This window comes from Sebastes fasciatus, chromosome 10 (genome assembly GCF_043250625.1).
Source record: "Sebastes fasciatus isolate fSebFas1 chromosome 10, fSebFas1.pri, whole genome shotgun sequence".
Taxonomy (NCBI): Eukaryota; Metazoa; Chordata; class Actinopteri; order Perciformes; family Sebastidae; genus Sebastes; species Sebastes fasciatus.
Window position 1 is genome coordinate 8,238,424 of NC_133804.1, and position 19,801 is coordinate 8,258,224.

General features: G+C 39.0%; 2 protein-coding genes across 7 annotated transcripts in view; both read left to right on the forward strand.

Moving 5' to 3' along the window:
- Window positions 1-204: 204 nt before the first annotated feature.
- dcps (decapping enzyme, scavenger) lies at window positions 205-6,003 on the forward strand. The gene is made up of 6 exons (XM_074647899.1): window positions 205-782; window positions 1,555-1,705; window positions 1,797-1,942; window positions 2,068-2,181; window positions 4,175-4,285; window positions 4,509-6,003. The coding sequence occupies exons 1-6, from the start codon at window positions 582-584 to the stop codon at window positions 4,773-4,775; spliced, it is 990 nt and encodes a 329-aa protein (XP_074504000.1). The 5' UTR covers window positions 205-581; the 3' UTR covers window positions 4,776-6,003.
- A 3,083-nt stretch (window positions 6,004-9,086) lies between these two features.
- LOC141774993 (uncharacterized) overlaps window positions 9,087-19,801 on the forward strand; it is a 57,766-nt gene continuing 47,051 nt past the window's right edge. For 5 of the 6 annotated variants that reach the window (XM_074647876.1, XM_074647877.1, XM_074647878.1 and 2 more), the window contains exon 1: window positions 9,087-9,235. In XM_074647876.1, coding sequence (XP_074503977.1) covers window positions 9,168-9,235 — 68 coding nt within the window. In that variant the 5' untranslated portion in view covers window positions 9,087-9,167. The remainder of the gene's footprint in view (window positions 9,236-19,801) is intronic. The other variant, XM_074647881.1, reaches the window with a different exon arrangement.

Here is a 19,801-nt window from a genome sequence, read left to right on the forward strand (position 1 = left end):
TGAGAGCCGTTTTTCTTTTTGAATGATAGGACGATCTTCTCTGCGCCACGGGCACCCCATGCACTTACTGTGACTGAATGTTGTGTTAATGACGTCCGTGCGACCAAACAGGTGATGACAGACAAGGATCAAACCATCAAGCAGGGAGGGGCGGCACGCTGACGGTCTACAGGTACAGAGCAGGAGGGAGAGGAGGAGAGAAAGAGAGAGAAAGTAGTGTGGTGTGCGAATAGCAGACAAGATGAGTGACAGTCGGAAACGAAGCAGAATGTAAAGTTATGGTGTTCTTGCAATTATAAGGTTTAGTATAATTATATTGAATAATTTAATTGATATATGTGCACACATAAAAATCATGGGTCAAAACAGCGCTAAATTTGGCTGAATTATATAAAGGCAGAAGTGGTAAAACGAAGAACCGTTTGGGAGCCGAAAGAGCCGGATCTTCTTGGTGAGCTGAGCCAAATGATCTGGCTCACTAAAAAGAGCCGGAATTCCCATCACTAGCATACTGGCGGTTGTTGAGTCTCTTCTTACAGATAGACGACCTTTGTCCACAGCAGCAGCACTAAACACTAGACATGGCGGACAGCGCGACTAAACGTGAAGCTGACAGCGCTGGAGCTGATGATTTATCTCTGAAAGGCAAGCGGGCGAAGGCTGACAATGAGAACGGTGGAGGAGAAACTGGGAAAGAACCTGAGAATATCCTGTCTGAGTTTAAAACGTCCAAAGTGTTGAGTGACTCTGCCAGAGAGAAGAACATCTTCATCCATGGAAAGGTAACTAACATTAACCTTGTTGTTACTCTAGCTCTAACTCTAGCTGTGGTTATCATGTAGTTGATAGTCATTATTAACGTTAGAGGTGAAAGGCTTTTATTCAAAGTGGTTGTGAGGAGGTTTGTGAAAGAAAGATGGACTTCCGGTTCGATATTTCAAAATAAGCGCTTGTGTGATGGTGCTTTATAAAGATGGATTTGACAGAAATGAGTTTGATTCAAGATTCAAGATGTTTATTGTCACGCAGGTTATACATGTACAATCGTGTGAAATGCTTTTTGCTGGGAAGCGCCATTAAAAATAATAAGTTATATTACAATTATGAATGGAAATAATTTGTACATTAAGAACATATACATATCAGGAAGTATGAATGCACATATATAAGAAATACTTTCTACAAAGGCATATTAAGAACATATACATATCAGGAAGTATGAATGCACATATATAAGAAATACTTTCTACAAAGGCATATTAAGAACATATACAGGCACATCAAGAACATATACATTAAGAAAATATACAGTATAAGATATATGATTGAGATTTTTTTGTGTGAGAAGGTGTCGTGTGAATTATCTATTTAAAAGTCTGATGGCCTGGGGGAACAAACTGTTCCTCAGTCTGCTGGTGAGAGTCCTGGGAGTCTTCTACCAGAGGGCAGGAGGGAGAACAGGCTGTTGTGCTGGTGTGTGTTGTCCTTAATGACCCTCAGGGACTTCTTCATTATCACTAGCATAAATGAACCAGTTGAAATTGTCATCTCCAGCTTGCCGACCAGGAGGCTGTGGTTATCCTGGAGAAGACTCCCATCAGAGAAGACATCCTGGCTGAGCTCTTCAGTGGCTCCAGGCTGAAGCTGGAGATGAAGAACGACATCTACAGCACTTATCGGTTACAGCCTCCCCCGCAACTCAATGGTACGGTCAGAAAAAAAGAAAGAAAACTGACTGAATATATTGTGAATCCAGCAGCCCAAAGTTTAATGGCCTGTGTGTTTATGTTTTGCAGAGATCAAGACTACAGTCGTGTGTCCAGCCACAGAGAAGCACCTGAAGAAATACCAGCGACAGGAGAGTTTCCTGGTGGAGGAGACGGGGGAGGACTATCAGTCCATCACTCTGCCCTACATTCAGAAGCAGAGTTTCAGCATGCGGGTCAGTATCCTGAAATCTCCTCCTTTAGTGCATTAGTAACATGCATACATTGGCATCATAATGCATAGTTGTGAATGTACAGCATTATCTGTGGATTAATTTAACATCACTTTCACCCCTCACAGTGGGTACACAACATCCTGGAGAAGAAGGCAGAGGCTGACAGGATAGTTTTCGAAGATCCAGACCCAAAAGTCGGCTTTGTCCTCCTCCCTGATTTCAAATGGGACCAGAAACAGGTGAGATGCTACGAATGTTGACCACAGTAGGTACCAGGAAGAGACAGGAAAGACAATGGTTAGATGTGAAATATATGTCAGCGTTCTAATTTCAGACATTTATACTCTCAGGACTGCAACCTTTTCTCCTGGTATGAGAAAGAACTTCATGTCAAACTCAGCTGTGAAGTTAAGCAGCAGACTTTCGACCTGTTGTTCGGGACCACTGTCAAGTTTTGCACACGCATGATTAGGACTGGTCAATAAACATATATTATCAGCACAAGAATTTCACCTCCCCTCCACCTGATATGATTTTCATAAACATAATCATGTTGGCTTAACTGGCCAAAATGTTCACGGCGACACAAACAGCGTTCTTCATCCTGTGCCATGGAGAGGTGGGCTGTGGTTGAACTTGAAAATTATTTTTTGCTTAGGAAGGTTCCTAACGGAGTGAAATGACCCAGAAGTATCTCAGTAGCAGCCAAGATAAGAGCTGTTCAAATCCTCTAAATGTTAAGGAAATGTGCTTCAATGCTTCCTTCCTTATCTCCTTTAGCAGAGGATACACTGGACCATCCTTTACCAAAGGAAAGGAGATAATGCCGCCCCACAATTCCTTGCGGCTTCAACATTTAAAGCGACGCATCATTCTGCCGTTTATGAAAACAAACGTTATGCCCATCTTGCATATTATTTTCATACAGTCATATACTAATGGGATTCATGTTGATAAATATGAGCGGGCGGTGACAACCATTTTGTTTCACTTTATTTCTATTTATTTATTTTTAACAAGTAACAAATACATAAGTAAAAAAACAAAACAAGAATAGCAGATAAAATGAACAGTAATCATATAGCAAAGTGTCAATAAACAAATTCTCTTGAACAACATAAATAACCGACATAAATATATATTACATGTCTGAAAAGTAGTAGGAAGAAGTATACATTTAATGGTTCTACCCATTCTCCATAACTCAAACAATTAACTCAATATTTATCATATCAACTTTTGTGACTTGGGAGCCTATATTCCTTTTTTATTTCAATTTCAGCCTTGGTAATGAAGTCATATTTTTCACCAGGTTGTCCATGTTTAAGATAAGATCATCCTTTTATTAGTTCCTCGACGGGGACCTTTGCAGTGCAATAACAAGAAACATCAGTTAAAGCAAAATAGGCCTATAATACAGAATTTAACAGTAAAAAAGCAAAATATAAAAAGTAGACGGACATTATTGCACAGAGGAAATATTGATATTGAACAGTTTAATTGACGTTGCACATGGGTGAATTGTCCGGTTTGGTATGTGCGGTCTACTGGAGCAGTGTTGATGGTGAAGTGTGACAGCAGCAGGAAGGAAGGAAGGACCTGTGATATCCCTCCTTCACACACTGCCTGTCACTGAAAGCTCTTTATATAGCCTGCATAAAACAACACAGCAAGAACGTACGAGGAAGAAGATGCGCTTTTTGTAGTCCATCTTCGGAACATTGTAGTTTCATCACCGACATCCGCCGCCGTCGCATCGTAATTACGGAGCCTAGTGTACGTGCAGTCGGATTGTCTGAGCATCATGGTTGTCTTTTCCTAAGTCCTCATGAATTCTCCTTCACATCTTTCCTTGACCTCATGACGTTTTCTATCGAGGTCAAGGAAAAGTGGCGAGGAAAAGACATAAGGACGTCTTTTTTTTTTACTTTTTGACCACAACCATAGCTTCTTTTGACTGTCCCGGTTGATATCCGTACAAAATTTGAAGGAATGCCATGTGGGAGGCTCCAAATAAAAGCACATTAGAAGTGAAGTAGATGATAATTTGTGTTTAAAAAGTGTTTGATCTGATAACACGTCCCGTCCAAAACACTGAACGTTCCCTTTAAAGACAACTCTCTAATCTACACAAAGAGAGAATGAGAAAGAACAGAGTTACTGGGAGCCATACTTTAAGTTTCTCAGGCCACTGGACTATTCAGTTTTACACTATCTGTGTTCTTCTTTCAGGTTGATGATTTATACCTGATTGCTATCATACATCAGAGAGACATCAGGAGTCTCAGAGACCTGACGTCAGAGCATCTGCCACTGCTGCAGAACGTCTTCCAGAAAGGAAAGGTGAGGTCTTCTAGGAGGAAAAAGTGCAGAAAACAATCCTCTTCTTCCAGCAGCTGCCATTAACATGACCTTGAGTATTATAATCATTATCTTCAACCAATTACACGTTCCATTTTTAGAGAGCCAGGGCAAGACATAGCTCTTGATAATTAGAGACAAAAGAGACAGCATCGGACATGTTCATAATGTCAAACATGACAATACCCTTTTCACTGTGATTTAGGAGGCCGTCCTGAAGCGCTACAGCCTTCCAGCCAGTAAGCTGAGAGTCTACCTGCACTACCAGCCGTCCTACTACCACCTTCACGTCCACTTCACCAAGCTGGGCTACGAGGTGCCGGGCTGCGGCGTGGAGCGGGCCCACCTCCTCGCAGACGTTATCCAGAACCTCCAGTCTGACCCCCAGTACTACAAGAACCGGACCCTGTACTTCCCCCTGAGGACGGACGACGGACTGCTCAGCAAGTTCAAGGAGGCGGGGAGGCTGTGATGTACGTACTGTCAAACACTTATTCTAAAAAAAAAACGACGTTTTACACCGCCACTGTAGTTTCAGCTGTGAGATCGGCGGAGCATTGTAAAACACACTTCATTCAAACTCGACAGAAAAAAAATAAAACTCCCCAAAACCGTCTTGGTTAGTCTTTCCAACGATCACCAACTTTGGTTTGGTCGAAATAAACCCTTATATCACCTAGTTAAATGTGAAAATATGCCAACTCTGTATGTTTCCCCCAACCATTTTTTCACTCTCTCTTTCTCTGCCCGCTCGTTCTTCGGAGGAAGCCCATTAAAATGGTAAAGGTCGCTCAAAAACAAAAACTCAGCCAATCCCCTATAGCAGATTTTTGTCCAAAACCAAAATAAGGAGTCAGCTGGCTGGAGAGGTATCACCAGGAGATCGCCTTAAAGTTTTTTTCTAATTAATATCACAATATAAAACATGTGTTTTCTGTTTAAAAAGTACAAACTTGAGAAGATAGCAAGTACTACTCAACCATCTTTAAAGTTGTTCCATCTCCAGTCTGATGTGGATTGCATAGCTGATAGGTGCGTGGTTTGTTTACATGACGTAACGTAACGTTCTCTGCCATCATTACGGTGTAATTATTCCTTGTTGAGCTTGACATAACGTCCCATTTCATTTTCAATTAATGAAAGGGACATTGTGTGACTACCTTCATGCGGTGCATTCAATGCAGACAGCCGCGGTAGTGCTGGGTTGTTCTTTTTCTGCAATCAATATTCATTTTCATATCTGTTGTTGTTTTTATACTATTCAAATTTAGAATATTTGTTGACAGCCCTAGTAGAGTCCCATCCAAGCTGTGTGGTTTTTGGATCATCTTTTTTATGTGTGTGTTTTTTTTAAATCAGTTTGGTGCTAGCCAGTCAGCTGTACGCTCCTATCAATGCCTACCATAGGAGTATTTCACACCTCCACTGATTTAATAATCACTGATATTTTATACATATTTTATACACATTTGGATACATAATTAGTACATATTTGAGTGAATCCACAGCTAGGTGTTTCTGTAATAATTTTCTTGTTATTCCTGCTTTCATTAAGAGAAAAGGAGAAAACATAAGAGTTGAAGTCATGTGACATGAGTCAGGATTTTACGGTCAATCTCTGTTTTTAATGTTTTTCATATGTTTTCTACATGTTAACTGAATGTTGCTGACTGAATTAAAGAGTAATTTTTTTCTACTCAGCCTGTTGATGTTTGTCAGTTATTTGGAATATTTGAGACGGGTTCAACCGCCTGAGACAAAATCAGAATCACTATATCAGCCCGTTTTCCTAATACACCTGTTCTTCATTACACCTCATGGTGGTGAAGTATAGTGGTAGATACATGTTTTAAAATTAGATTATATGTTTTGTATAGCACCTTTCGGTAAAACTTTATAATAACCATCATTTATAAATGGTAAATTGATAGTTAATTAAACTTAGTTAATAGTTATTTTACTGTTAAACAATGAAATGATAATTAATGTTTACTAATTATAAGTAATGCTATAATTTATTATATTATTATTTTATCAGTAGTTTGTGTAATATCAAATAATTAGTTTATACATTCTATATTTTATCATAGCTGATAAGAGACGATAACAATTACATTCTGATTATATTACTAAAGTATTTATTATCAGTTAATTGTTGTACACATTACAACATGTCATATACAATTTTTGTAAACTTTTAATAAATCATTTGTAAAACATCTATAAACATTACATAGATAGATGGAACAGAAATCCATTATTAACCATTAAAGTATTAACTATCTAAATAATGTTTATAGATGATTTACAAATTATTTATTAACCATTTAACGATGTATTATATCAATCAGTTGCAACTTTATAATAACCATCCAAATAATGTTTATAGATGGTTTACATAGCAATTATTAACCATTAACAAAGTGTTACAAATATCTGGTCCATCCATCTATGTAATGTTTATAGATGTTTTACAAACAATTTTTTAAAGGTTTACAAATCATTTCATATTCATTAACAATTACTTAAAATATAGTATATACAATGTGATAATGTGTGCTACAATAAACTTAAAATAACGTCAATTATAGCATTACTAATAATTAGTGAATGTTATTAATTATCATTTCATTGTTTGTTAACAGTAAAATAACGATTAAGTTTAATTAACTATCAATTTACCATTTATTAATCATGGTTATCATAAAGTATTACCCACCTTTCAAACACAGGCTATTCACCAAGTTTTAAATCAAGCTTACTTTTGACATCCACTGTGAGTGCTCACTTTAATCCGGCCACAGCACTAGATGGCAGTATTAATCCTAAAAGGATGCAACTGTTTCCACTGTGAAACTCTTCTTACAAAAACAAACTCCAGTCTTTGTGTACTGGTTATAAACTGGGTTTTTGTTTGTCTCCTTTTCTTTACAAAAAGAGAACCAATAGTGTGTTATAGTTTTGCAGCTCGTGTAAACACAAAGCTTTCATTCTCCATCACATTATACTTAACCTAAGTCAGTTTACATATACTGTAGGAGCTAGAGTACCATGTTTAGTTGGATTGACACAACGCCAAAGGTTCACAGCTGCATGATCCTCCTGTAAAGCTGGCAGAGAGTATAGTCTAAGATGTCAAATCGACTGGGATAGACAGAGCTGCTTTTTTAGTAGTTTAGTTAATAAATTGTACAGTCAAAGGCAAAGAGATGTTCAGAGTTGATAAGTGATTAAATAGTTTGTCATTAAAGCTGAAGTAGGCGAGATTGGAGCTAATATGATTAAAAAAGTTATTTTTATAAAACGGTCGCTATATCCTGACAGTAGTGCATGAAACAGGTAACCTGAAATTAAATCATGTGCCTCTGTGTCCTCCGTTGTCCTCTGGTGCTCCTAACGGCACCTGCAAGATTTCACAGACCGGAGGAAAAACAAGCAGTCAGAGCTGATCTGAGGTCTGCTGTCCATCTGCTGTCTATGAGAGCCGGCTGTCAATCACTCGCAAACTCCAACCAAACGGTCAAACTAGGTGAGCCTTATAAAACCTGAAAACAGAGCCATGAGGAGGCGCAGAAGTCTAGTTTTCTCTCAGAACACTTGAATTACAATATGCTGAAAGGTCATTATGGAAGTTTTGCCCAATGATGCCAAACATATACTGCCACTTTAAGGACATTTCTTGCACTGGGCATTTCTTATCTCAACAGAAGTCAGTTGGCAGGGGCTCGGCTTTGTGCTTAAGGTGCATTCAGGTGTTCCTTGTAAAAAATGTAAACTAATTAACACCACCCAAACTGGTAAGGGAATAAAATTATAGACTATTCCTTAGTGATCAATATAGGTGTATCCATTCCAGACACCATGTCAAGGACTCTTTAGTGGTCTGGCAAACCCTAAGAAGCTGCTTTTTAATGTTCAAATATTATTAAAAAAAAAAAAAAAAATCAGAAGTTGCAATACTAATAATATTTTTTTAAACCTTAATTTTAGTCAATTTCCCTCAAATTAAAGGCGTCAGAAATAATTTTTCAAATTACATTAGTTCAGTGTCACAACTGAGCCAGCACCTTGCTCAGAAATAGCCTTCGTGTAAGAATATTTGGAATATCAGATGAAGATGAAACATAGGATACAATATATTGCGATAAAGTTACAAATGCTATATTAAACAATCTTGTCCCCAAAAAAAGTTATTTTTAAACCAAGCTCATTATTATTTATTTATAGCTACTTTACACAATTTTACGCTAACATGGACCTTGCTTAAACCTGCAGTAGGCAGAACGTTTTTTGGCATCATTGGGCAAAGCTTCCATAATAACCTTTCAGCATATTGTAATTCAAGTGTTCTGAGAGAAAACTAGACTTCTGCACCTCCTCATGGTTCTGTTTTCAGAAACATCTTGTAGTGTACTGTTTAGCTGTAAAATGAGAGAGAAACAGGCATTACAGTAACAGAATATTGATTCATATTTGATCAGCGCTGCCTAGTTTGAGTTTGATCGGAGTTTGCGAGTGATTGACAGCTGCTCAGAGACAGCAAGGCTCCAGCTCAGCTCTGATTGGTTGTTTTCCTCCGGTCTGTGAAATCTTGCAGATGCCATTAGGAGCACCGGAGGACACAGAGGCACATGATTTTTTTTTTTAGATTACCTGTCTCATGCACTACTGTCAGGATATAATGACCGTTTTATAAAAAAGAACTTTTTTAAATGATATTTGCTCCAATTCTACCCACTGCTACTTTAAGTAGAGTTAGGATTTAGGATATTCCGAGCCGCCTGTGAACGCAGCACCGCGGAGCAGAGGACGCAGGGCAGAACTCACTGAGACAAATCCAATCATTAGTCCACCAACAGCACTGATGTCTTCTTGGCTTCAGTCTCTGAGGGATGAGTTCACTCTGAGACCGTTTGAGATAGAGCACACACAGTGAGTATATCCATCAGCTTTAAACTGGGAAACACTAACTTTGTTGCTTTGTTGTGCGCAGAGATGAGTTAGTTACTATTATGACTTATGAGTTATGACGTTTGACTGGTGATCGATACATGCGGTCGATACTGGTGTCCTGTTAACGCTTTGCTTCTGTGTGTGCTGAAGTTGTTTTTGGGAGGAAATGAGTGTTTTGTGTTTGGATCACGGTTTACTGGCAACACTGGGGCGATGTAGGTGGGCTGTCCTTGGCTGGGATTATTTTTAAAGAGTTCTTAAAGTCCAATAGTGAGTTTTTAAAGGTTTTATTTGGTACATCTCTATGATATTCTAACTGATTTTTGCAATGCTGTATATTTATTAACAAAAAAAATGTTGCTTGAATTGTAAGTTTGTGTGTTTATGTTTTGGTGATCAGATAAAAGCTTTGGCAGCAAAAAGTCTACTCGCATGACTTTTTCATTACATTATTCAATCCCAACAGTTTAGAGGTTACTACTTATTATGATTTATCCTGTATGAATATGCATTTCAGGTTGAAATCTATTCCACAAGTATGTTTCGGGTGAACTGTCTTTAAATGGGCTGATCTGTCATCAATAGGACCCTGGTGGTTATAATCCACATTAAATGTCATATTAAAGAGCAACTGTTTGCATATGCATTTCATAATAAGAGCTATACTTAAAAGTCCAAATGTGTACCAACTCTCGTGCAAATTGTCCCTATTTCTTCACCATACTGTAATACTGTGAGATCTCTCACATACACGTACACACACACACACACACACACACACACACACACACACACACTCCCTCAGTGTGACAGCGTGTGTGTATGAGCTCAGTGTTTGGTATAGAGGCAGGCAGGTCAAGGACGGTCCAGATTAAACAGTTCTATTTCACTGTGTGGGAAAACACTGTAATCCTGAACACAGGGCGGACTCAGAATAGAGTCATGCTGTCTGTCAGTGTGAGAGGATGAAAGGCTCTATTGATCCGCTGATCTGATCCCAGATCATACTGCTTCCCAGGATACACACTGTAGCTCAATGTACACGTCTGATTGCAGTGTTTCTTTGTGACAATAAAGCAAATACACAGCCCTGAGACATGCTGACGTTAAACTAGTCATTTGCTGTAAATGGAGTTAGCATTATTAGAGGGCTCATCAGGTCACCTGTCACTGGGTCACTGAACAAACCCTCAGAGGTTTGACAGGGATGTCCTTTTTACTGTTCCTCTCTGTCAGGAAATCATATCAGTATAACTCACTGATACATAATTAGACATGAAGCTGTTGCTATGTCCGGTTCAGTGTGTAATTTTATGGTCTCTGCTACATGTTTGTTTCCTGCATGCTGTGCAGCCTGAATGAAAGTTGATTTGAGACTATGAGTCTTGTATTATTAGTTAGTTGTTAGTATGCTTGTTCAGGCTAATAATGCCCAACATGTGAACAAAAGTAGTTTTGCGTCACCGTTTACCAGGCAGGGGGCGTCCAACAAAATTATTTTGTTGGTTGTATGGGAGATGTAGGATCTAGCGTTTTTCAAGCTCGATATTAGGGGCTAAAATTCTGGATTTCTCTGCCTCTGCTGCACAGGTTTTTGATCTTTTTGTTTTAATCAGTCCCTTGTGAGTCCTCCAACTTTATGGAAGTACAATACTAAATCACCGGAGTGCCTTTTAAGTTTTGGGGATGACATGTTAAGTCTATGTGTTTGCACATGCCATTCAAGAAAAGTAAACAGTCTAAAAGTTAGTAGTCCTCGGTTTGACGAAATTGCCCTGCACTTGTCCTGAAAAAGGGTGTGATGTTACACTTCTGATGTGTAGAATAAATTAGAGAGGACCTAGAATGCTTATTTTCAGATGCATATTTGTATTTTAAGTTTCTATTAGAACATGTTTACATGCTTTAATGCACAAAAAAATCTTTATTTTTGTCATACCGGCTGTGCTGCAGCACCTCTTTTCACCCTCTGTCTGAAACGCTCCAAAAAGCCCAGTCTGCTCTGATTGGTCAGTGTGCCCTCTGTTGTGATTGGTCAACCGAACCAAACTCTTCAGACTCCGCTCCAGCTCTGCTCTAACTAGCTTTGTTTGAGGGTATGCCGAACTAGCCGCTAGGTAGGTATTATGCAAATGTCTTAATTGTTGACATCACCACATTGCAGAACAAAAGGCGGGACTTCAAGCAAGACTTTTCAGGCAGTTCAGGAGCAGTGTTTGTGTGGGGGAGAGGAACTCCCTTTGGTGTGGACTTTGGGCTTTGTAACTTTGCAGACCTTTTACATGCACAAAGAAACTCTGGAACACTAAAGGAAAGTTAAAAAGCACAAAAGCATAATAGGTCCTCTTTACTATTGATCAGAGAGATCACAAAATACTGTGTAAACAGTCTGTAAGATCAACACTTCAGTGCGTAGCCTGGTGCTGTAATGTGAACATGGTGGTGAAAAATGCTAGAACAGTAAGTTGAACTGTGACCTGTCCACCGGAGTTGGCTTGAATTTGTTCATTGTGCAGGTTTCTATTGAAGTGAAAGTAAGACGGAGGGCATATATCAAACAAAGTGTAATGTGACCATCCCTTTAGTGTGTGTCGGGGACAGAGATTATGAGAAAGTTTCATTTTTGATAGCAAGTCCAGATTTCTATGGATCCCTCAATACTCAGTTTTGGAGTTGCACCTTCCCGTGTGTGCGGGGAAGAATTGCCGCCAAAATATGTATTTCTATCTCTTGCAGCCCCAGCTGATGATTTAAACTTAAAACTGGTATTTTCCACATCAGAATGGACTTCATTGGTTCGATCATGGTGGAGGAGGAGCGAGAACAATCTGTTTGTCTATCATGCCTATCATCCTTTCAATCATCGTGTCCCTCTACAGTACATACGCAACACCACCGATACTGTTCAATGCAGAAAAGAGAACAAAAATCCTGTCATAAAAAGTCATAAAGACATAAAACAAATTAGCATCTGCAGGTAAACAAGAAAACACATCTGTTCAGTTTTCTGAAGTATAACCATGAACATTCAATGATACCCAAACCTTACGACCAGTTCAATGACCATCCACCACAGTTGGAACAATGAGATGCATCATTCATGCTCTATAAAAGCTGCAGTTTCAGGTTATTAGGCCATCGTCATTCAGTTATACCCTTTGAATCAATCGCTCGTGGGCCTCCTGTTGCTTTAACACTCACTCACACACACACACACACACACACACACACCACGCACACACACAGAATAGGTGTGTGTGAGCAAGTAGAGTTGAAGACTGGCTGCTTTGTTTTTATCACCCCATAAACCTCCGCTGGGACCTGAGATGGAGAAAAAGAAGAAGAAATCTCAGCTTGTTGGAGGAGTGTGTTATGTATAAGATTTCTCTCTCACACACACACACACACACACACAGACACACACACACCACCCAGCGTGGCAGGCTTAGTGCAGGAGTATGATTACAGGCCTATTTACATTACAACATAGAGCGACAGAGAAAGGGGGCGAGAGATTGGCAAAGAGAGAGAGGAAGAAGATGGTTTCCAGATGTGAGGTGGAATTCAGAGAGCTACAGAGCGACTCCCCTCCTCCTCCTCCTCCTCCTCCTCCTCCTCCTCCTCCTCCTCCTCCTCCTCCTCCTCCTTCTCCTCTTGCTCCTCTGTACATAGAGAGATTTGGATCAGCATGTGCACGTTGTAATGGAGAGAATAGGAGACAGAGAGAAACCACAAAACAGAGGAGAGGGAGAAGGCGTTGCACTGCAGGGGTGAGAGAGAGGAACTGGAGCCAGCAGAGGGAAAAGAAAAGAAGTGATGGAGATGAGGAAGGGGATGGAAAGAATAAAGTAGAATGAGGAGAGGGAAGAAAAGCAGGGCCTCTTGGTCGACCACAAGTCCAGAAATCTAACTGGGGGGAATTCAGTTGGTGGAGGCTGTTTTAGTTTTGGTGAGCAAAGAAATCCACCAAAAACACACTTCTCTTTTCCGAAATACCAAGCTTAATTCCACAAACATTTGTAGCTGTGGTGCTTTTATTAGGGTCTTATCTAAGCTTGTTTCTGGTGTCTTTATATATAACACAACCATAGCGCTATTAATCACAGCGCGAGCTGAAGCCTGGCTGTTCACATCAGAAGTGCATTTCTCTGCACTGGTCAACAAGCGATTCTGATCCTCTGCTGTTTATTATAGAGCTCTCTGTCTCTGTGTCTGTCTGCTTGTGTGTGTCTGCTCCTCTTTCTCTCTCTCTCTCTCTCTGTCTGTCTCTGTTTAGTAAGTACGTAATTTAAAACTTACGATCACAAACAGCAGTGACACTAGGCTGTTTCTAATAAATATAGTGGATGGATTTGTGAAATGTGATTGGGTGGAGGGACTGGGAGGGAATCGGAGGAATTAGAACTCCAGGAGAACAGCAGGGAGAGAGAGGCGGGAAGTCGAAGGTGTTCGTGGGATGCATGTTTTATCATCTCATCAGAATCCGATAATTTATATCACAGATAATATATATATATATATAGCACGGTGGAGAGGGGGTGAGAACGAGGGTGCTGTAATTTATCAATACACGGTTCATGTCTGTTTGAAAAATAATTAGTGAACTCTTCGACATAACTTTTTTTAAAATAATAATTTAAATTATTTTAATAATAATTAATGAAACATTATTTAAAAGTTTTCTTAATCTGCTCTTCTGATTTATAGAATATGATTTTACAGGACAAAAATTTCCAGAAGAATTAAATATTCAGACAAAGGCTGTGATAAATGATGTAAAATGCATAGTTTTAAGTCAAAAACTTTCAAATTTTCTTGGGGGAGGACCCCCAAACCCAATATGTCCTAGTATCTTTTATTCAGTGTATAAATTCAGAATGTTTCTCTGTAAAACATGTAGGAGCATCCTGACTGGGACTCTGCTCCTAAAACCTGAATGAATAGATCACACACCTCTGCTCTGCATGCACACCTGCCTGTCTGACTGGCTGCTGTTGATTCCAGACTAATAGACATCTTGTAATATATTATAGAGAGATACAGCAAATAACACAGCAAAGCACTTTAAGTATTAATACTATAAACAAACACACCACCCTAACCCTATAATGTTGCGGTGTGAATATTACAGGCCTATTATAGAAGATGCATAGCACAAGTATAATAATATAACAATAAAATACCAACTGATTATGACTGACAGTTTTACATGCTTAAAGAAATAATGAATAAATAGGAATAAGTCGCAAGAGATTGCTGATACCGGCTGATACACACACCAACATGTGAGTTAGGGGAGTACTGGCACTTATTTTTTTCCACTTCAAGCACTGAGTTTAAGGCACTTCTGCTTTGGCTTCACTTTTCAGACCCGGAGGTAGCTGCCTGCTTTAAGTCAGTCTTTGTTTGTGTGAAACTGTCTAGTTTACATTAGACTAATCTAAAATATCTAAAATATATGGGAAATTATTATTATTATTGATAGGACAGGCATTCAGTTTATCTTCCAGTTGGTCTCTCTCTCTCTCTCTCTCTCTCTCTCACACTGTCTTGGTCTCTCGGTGTCTCTCTCTCTCTCTCAATTTCAATTCAATATGCTTTATTGGCATGACTGTAAGGTGAACAATATTGCCAAAGCGTCAACTCAATAAGGAAAAAAAAAGAAGAACAAAATAAAAACAAAAACATATATATATAAATTTATACAATTCATTAAGCAAATTACAATATATGGATATTTAAAAAGAACATGCATGAAAATGGTAGAAATCAATACAGAAGTAATTAATGTTTGTTGTGTCAATAAAACAAACAAACAAGTAAAAAACAATTAATAACAATATCAAATGATAAATGTAAAAAAAACAAAAAAACATGAAGTAGAGGAGTAAATTAAAGGCAGAGTGTGAGTTACAGCTGTTATGTGTGCTCTCTCTCTCTCTCTGTGTCTCTCTCTCTCTCTCTCTCTTGGTGGGTCCAGACTCAGGGCCGTTTCAGGAAATACCAAACATCCACTTTTTTTTCATCGAAGGGAAACTGACCGACATTCCTCTTGGCTCTATAAACACAAAGCTGTATGATTGATACATGCATATACACATATATAACTCATACTCGTGCATATTTACGTATTTCATGAAGAATTGCTCCATACTCTTGGATCCGTTCGGACATGTCAGCATTGAGAAATTCACACAGCACACATACACCGAGACACTGGATAGCTGTGTTTTAAAAAAACTCCTCTTGTTGATTTTTGGGAGGTAAAAACGGGTGAGAAACCAGGTGTTTCATATACTAAAGGTCATAAATCTCCCTCCACAGGGGTCTATTTGGATTCCTTCGTAAAAGACTTGGAGCTGAGTTCATTTTCCCACTTTAAAAGAAAAGTAACATTCCTGGATTGGGTGTGCTGTGACTGATACCTGGACTCATACCCCTTGTATAATTAAAGCTGCAATTATCAAGTATCTAATTCACATAATTATGAACCAGGAAGTATGACAAACACCGTGTGTGGAGGAGGTCGGGGTGGATGGGTAGGTCCAAAAATACCAGACCTTCGCCCAGGAGACCGGTGTTCGTGTCCCGTGTAAAACCAGAAGTCAACGTTGATTTATTTGTCACGTAACTTCCGTACTTTAGTAAAACCACTTCCGTAGTTATTTTGAACCAAACCACGATCTTTTCCTAAACCTAAGTTGTTTTGTTGCCTAAACCTAACCAAGTTGTTTGCTTCGAAGACAGAAGTTTAATTTGAAAGGACTGTATGCATGTAACGTGCGAAAATTGACACGTGTTGCTAGACAATCGTAGAAGAACGCACAAAAAATAAGGAATTGTAAGATATCGTATGATGATGATATGTTGCTCGGGGTGACATACCTACAGATAACTATTACCTGACTGCAGTTCCCCTCAGTTGTGCGCAACTTTTAAGCATCTTTCAGCTCATTGTTTTGGTTCACTCTCACCACTCTCTGTCTTATTGTTTTTTCCTGAGTTTTGTGTGAGAGGAACCAGCCTGGACGTGTTCTACATTTCTTTGATGTTGAAGTTTTTTGTTTTCAGAATATTTTCATGTTCAGTTTCACTTTCAACTCTATTACGTCTTTAAAAATAATAAATACGTCATTCCCTTTGCAGCATCAAAAAAACATGTTTCTATCTGAAATGAGAAAAGAGAACATGTACTCTGTGTAGATTTATGTGACTGATATAAATATGTTTCCTGAGTGTCTTGACATCCCTGCTGCAGTAAATACGGGGAGAATCAGGATAGGAAATCCCAGGTTCCTGATTCCTGGAATTAATCTCAAGCAAAGCCGAGGCTGAATGTATTGGTGGAAACAGTGATTAACACATACGTTAAAATGGTGGAAATCCTCTGTCAACACTACTTCACCCAGAGTGGGTCCTTCCTGATGGTTTATTGGCAATGTCATGTGTTAGACACTTCTATAGTGAGCAGTGCATGTTTGTGTGTGTGAGTGTGTGTGTATATACAAAGGAATTTCTCAGTCCCAGCATGCCAAAACAGATCTTAGAGACCGTGTGTTTGTGTATTATGCCGTTGAAATGGAGCTGCAGAGCTCTGGAACTGATACAGACTGACTGTCTTTGTTTACACTGACACACACACACACTCACAGACACTGACTTGGACAGCTTAGATCAATTTCAACATGTTTGGAATGAATCACACAGACAACAGTCAGTCTGGGCATGTTGGGATTGAGAAATCCATCCCACTATCACCACTCCTCTGTGAATGGTCTGATGATTAATGTAATTTGGATGTGTTTGTCACTTTTTCAGGCCAATTTCCATGCAGTCGCCTCAGCAGTAAGATGATACCTAATGTTATTGTGCAATAAGATTTAGTTCAGTAGTGCTATTGGGTGAAAAAGCATTCGGGCTGTCAATCGATTCAAATATTTACTCACGATTAATCACATAATTTTCCATAATTAATCGCGATTTATCACAAATTAATCACACATTTTTTATTAGTTCAAAATGTACCTTAAAGAGAGATTTGTCAAGTATTTAATACTCTTATCAACATGTGAGTGGGAAAATATGCTGCTTTATGCAAATGTATGTATATCTTTATTATTGGAAATCAATTAACAACACAAAACAATGACAAATATTGTCCAGGAACCCTCACAGGTACTGCATTTAGCATAAAAAATATGCTCAAATCATAACATGACAAACTGAAGCCCAACAGGCAACAACAGCTGTCAGTTAGTCAGTGTTCTGACTTGACTATGACTTGCCCCAAACTGCATGTGATTATCATAAAGTGGGCATGTCTGTAAAGGGGAGACTCGTGGGTACCCATAGAACCCATTTACATTCACATATCTTGAGGTCAGAGGTCAAGGGACCCCTTTCAAAATGGCCATGCCAGTTTTTCCTCACCAAAATTGAGCGTAAGTTTGGAGCGTTATTTAGCCTCTTTCACGGTGGATTCTTTAGGTTTTCTAGTTTCATATAATGCCAGTATCTTCACTCTAGAGTTCAATACAACCTAAAAATCGCAAGTTGCATTAATGCGTTAAAGAAATTATTGGCGTTAAAACAAATTTGCATTTACGCATTTTTATGGCGTTAACTTTAACAGCCCTAGCAATGAGATTCAGTTCAGAGGCGTTATTGGGTGACAAAGCATTTTTTACAATAAGTATACCTTTTAAACCTTCACTTGAAATCTCACTAATCCTAAAACTATTGAAACATATAAAGACGTGCCCTGTCATGGATGGATGATAATCTAAAAAGTCGGAATGTTTTTATCTGTAATGATCCTACAGTGATCATTTAAGTAAACTAGCTACTCCTTCTCTTGATTATGTGTGTTTCTGAGAGATTTTAGCAGCCGGGAATCTTAAGTATCAACCCTTATGTCACCACACATGCATAAGCACTCGGAGCTGTAGTGGCTGTGGGTAGATAAGCTCCCTACTTATAGTGATTAACTGCGAAAGGCTGTTGCACGACCGCTAGGCCCCCTACTGAGACGGATAGAATGATTAACATGAAGCTGTTTTTGTGCAGGCATTTGATGGACAGTGACATGTAGGAGTTGGCCAACTCAGTGTGAAGTTAACTCAAACAAGCTGTACATTTTTATGGCTAAATAATATACAATAAGACATGGCAGTTATACTTTTATTCAGCGTCCATATTTGCTTTATGTCGGTGGCACACACAGTACTTTGCGGTTGCGTTTGAAGTCAAACTACCACCTCCATTATAGAGGTCCCGTCAGCATCTGTCAACTGAGAAAATCAATGCTGTCATCACTAAGTGCTGTATATTGATTCATTTTGAAAATGCAAATCCATTATATGAAAGTAGGACAACACAGTGTACCAGGAAAGTCTATACTGAATGGAGCCCTAGTACTTGTACTACATATTTAATCCAATATGTCCCTGTATGCCTGAGAAAATGGCTTTTTTGTTATCTTATATGACCTTAACTCATCTTATATTGTCAGAAACAGTTCTGTCATTAAGTTCTCATGGTCCTCAAAGTATACAGCACTTAATTTTCCTCAGTTGATAGGCTACATACAATACTACACAACATACATAATAATAGGCCTCCGTCGGTCAGGGTTTGACCATGGTTGGTGCATCCTATGGGTCTGGCTGTCTGGTACAGCGTCGCTTGTGACTGTAAAAGTCCTATGCGAGAGTGGCAGTCTCGATCACAGATGTCGCATCTGTGTGTGGTTTCTGGTCTGCCTGCATTGCTGCGTCCTTTCCTGCGGGCCCTCTTGTCTGCCGCTGCGTCCCTCAGTTTTTGCTCCCCTGTCATGAGGTGTTGGGGCAAGGTTCTTATATTTTTTAAGTTTTGTACAGCTCTTTTTAGCCGGACAATTTACTGGGGTTCCGGTTCCCTCTTCTCAAAAACAGTGTTTTTTTTAAAATTGTTTTTTAGTTAGATGCCTAAAATAAGGTTTGCGGTTAACACAAGCTGAAGAGATTTTAACGTTTTGTTCAATGATAAATATGTCCGTAAGTATCCTGCTTGGGAATTTTGAGGCTTTTATGTGTCTTAAAAAAAGGCGGTTGCTGACAAGTGGCTAAATGAGACTACAAGACGTCATCACGCCAACTTGTTCGCCCTTACAGCCTTTTTGTGTATACTCACACTCATGCGACCGTGGTGTAGTTTGTTTATAGACTAACGTTAGCTTTTTACTTCTGCCGACTGCATTCACACTCCAAAAATCTTAAAAGTGGTGTTCATTTGTGGAAATTATTTTACGTGTAAGTATCATAAACGTTTGTTTGCCACAGAGCTTATTTTCTGCAATAATGCAGAAAAAAATCCCATTGGCTTTTTGTGGAGGGAACCCAGGGCGATGCTAACTTCCTGGTTGGCCTACAAAAATACGTCATCCCTGGAGCTCTTTATTGATGCATATGTTTAAAACCCATTATTCATCAGATAAATAAAATCTTGCCATCGGTCAGTTTACAGACAAAATAATGTTGTAGCTTCTACTGTATAACTAAACAGTAG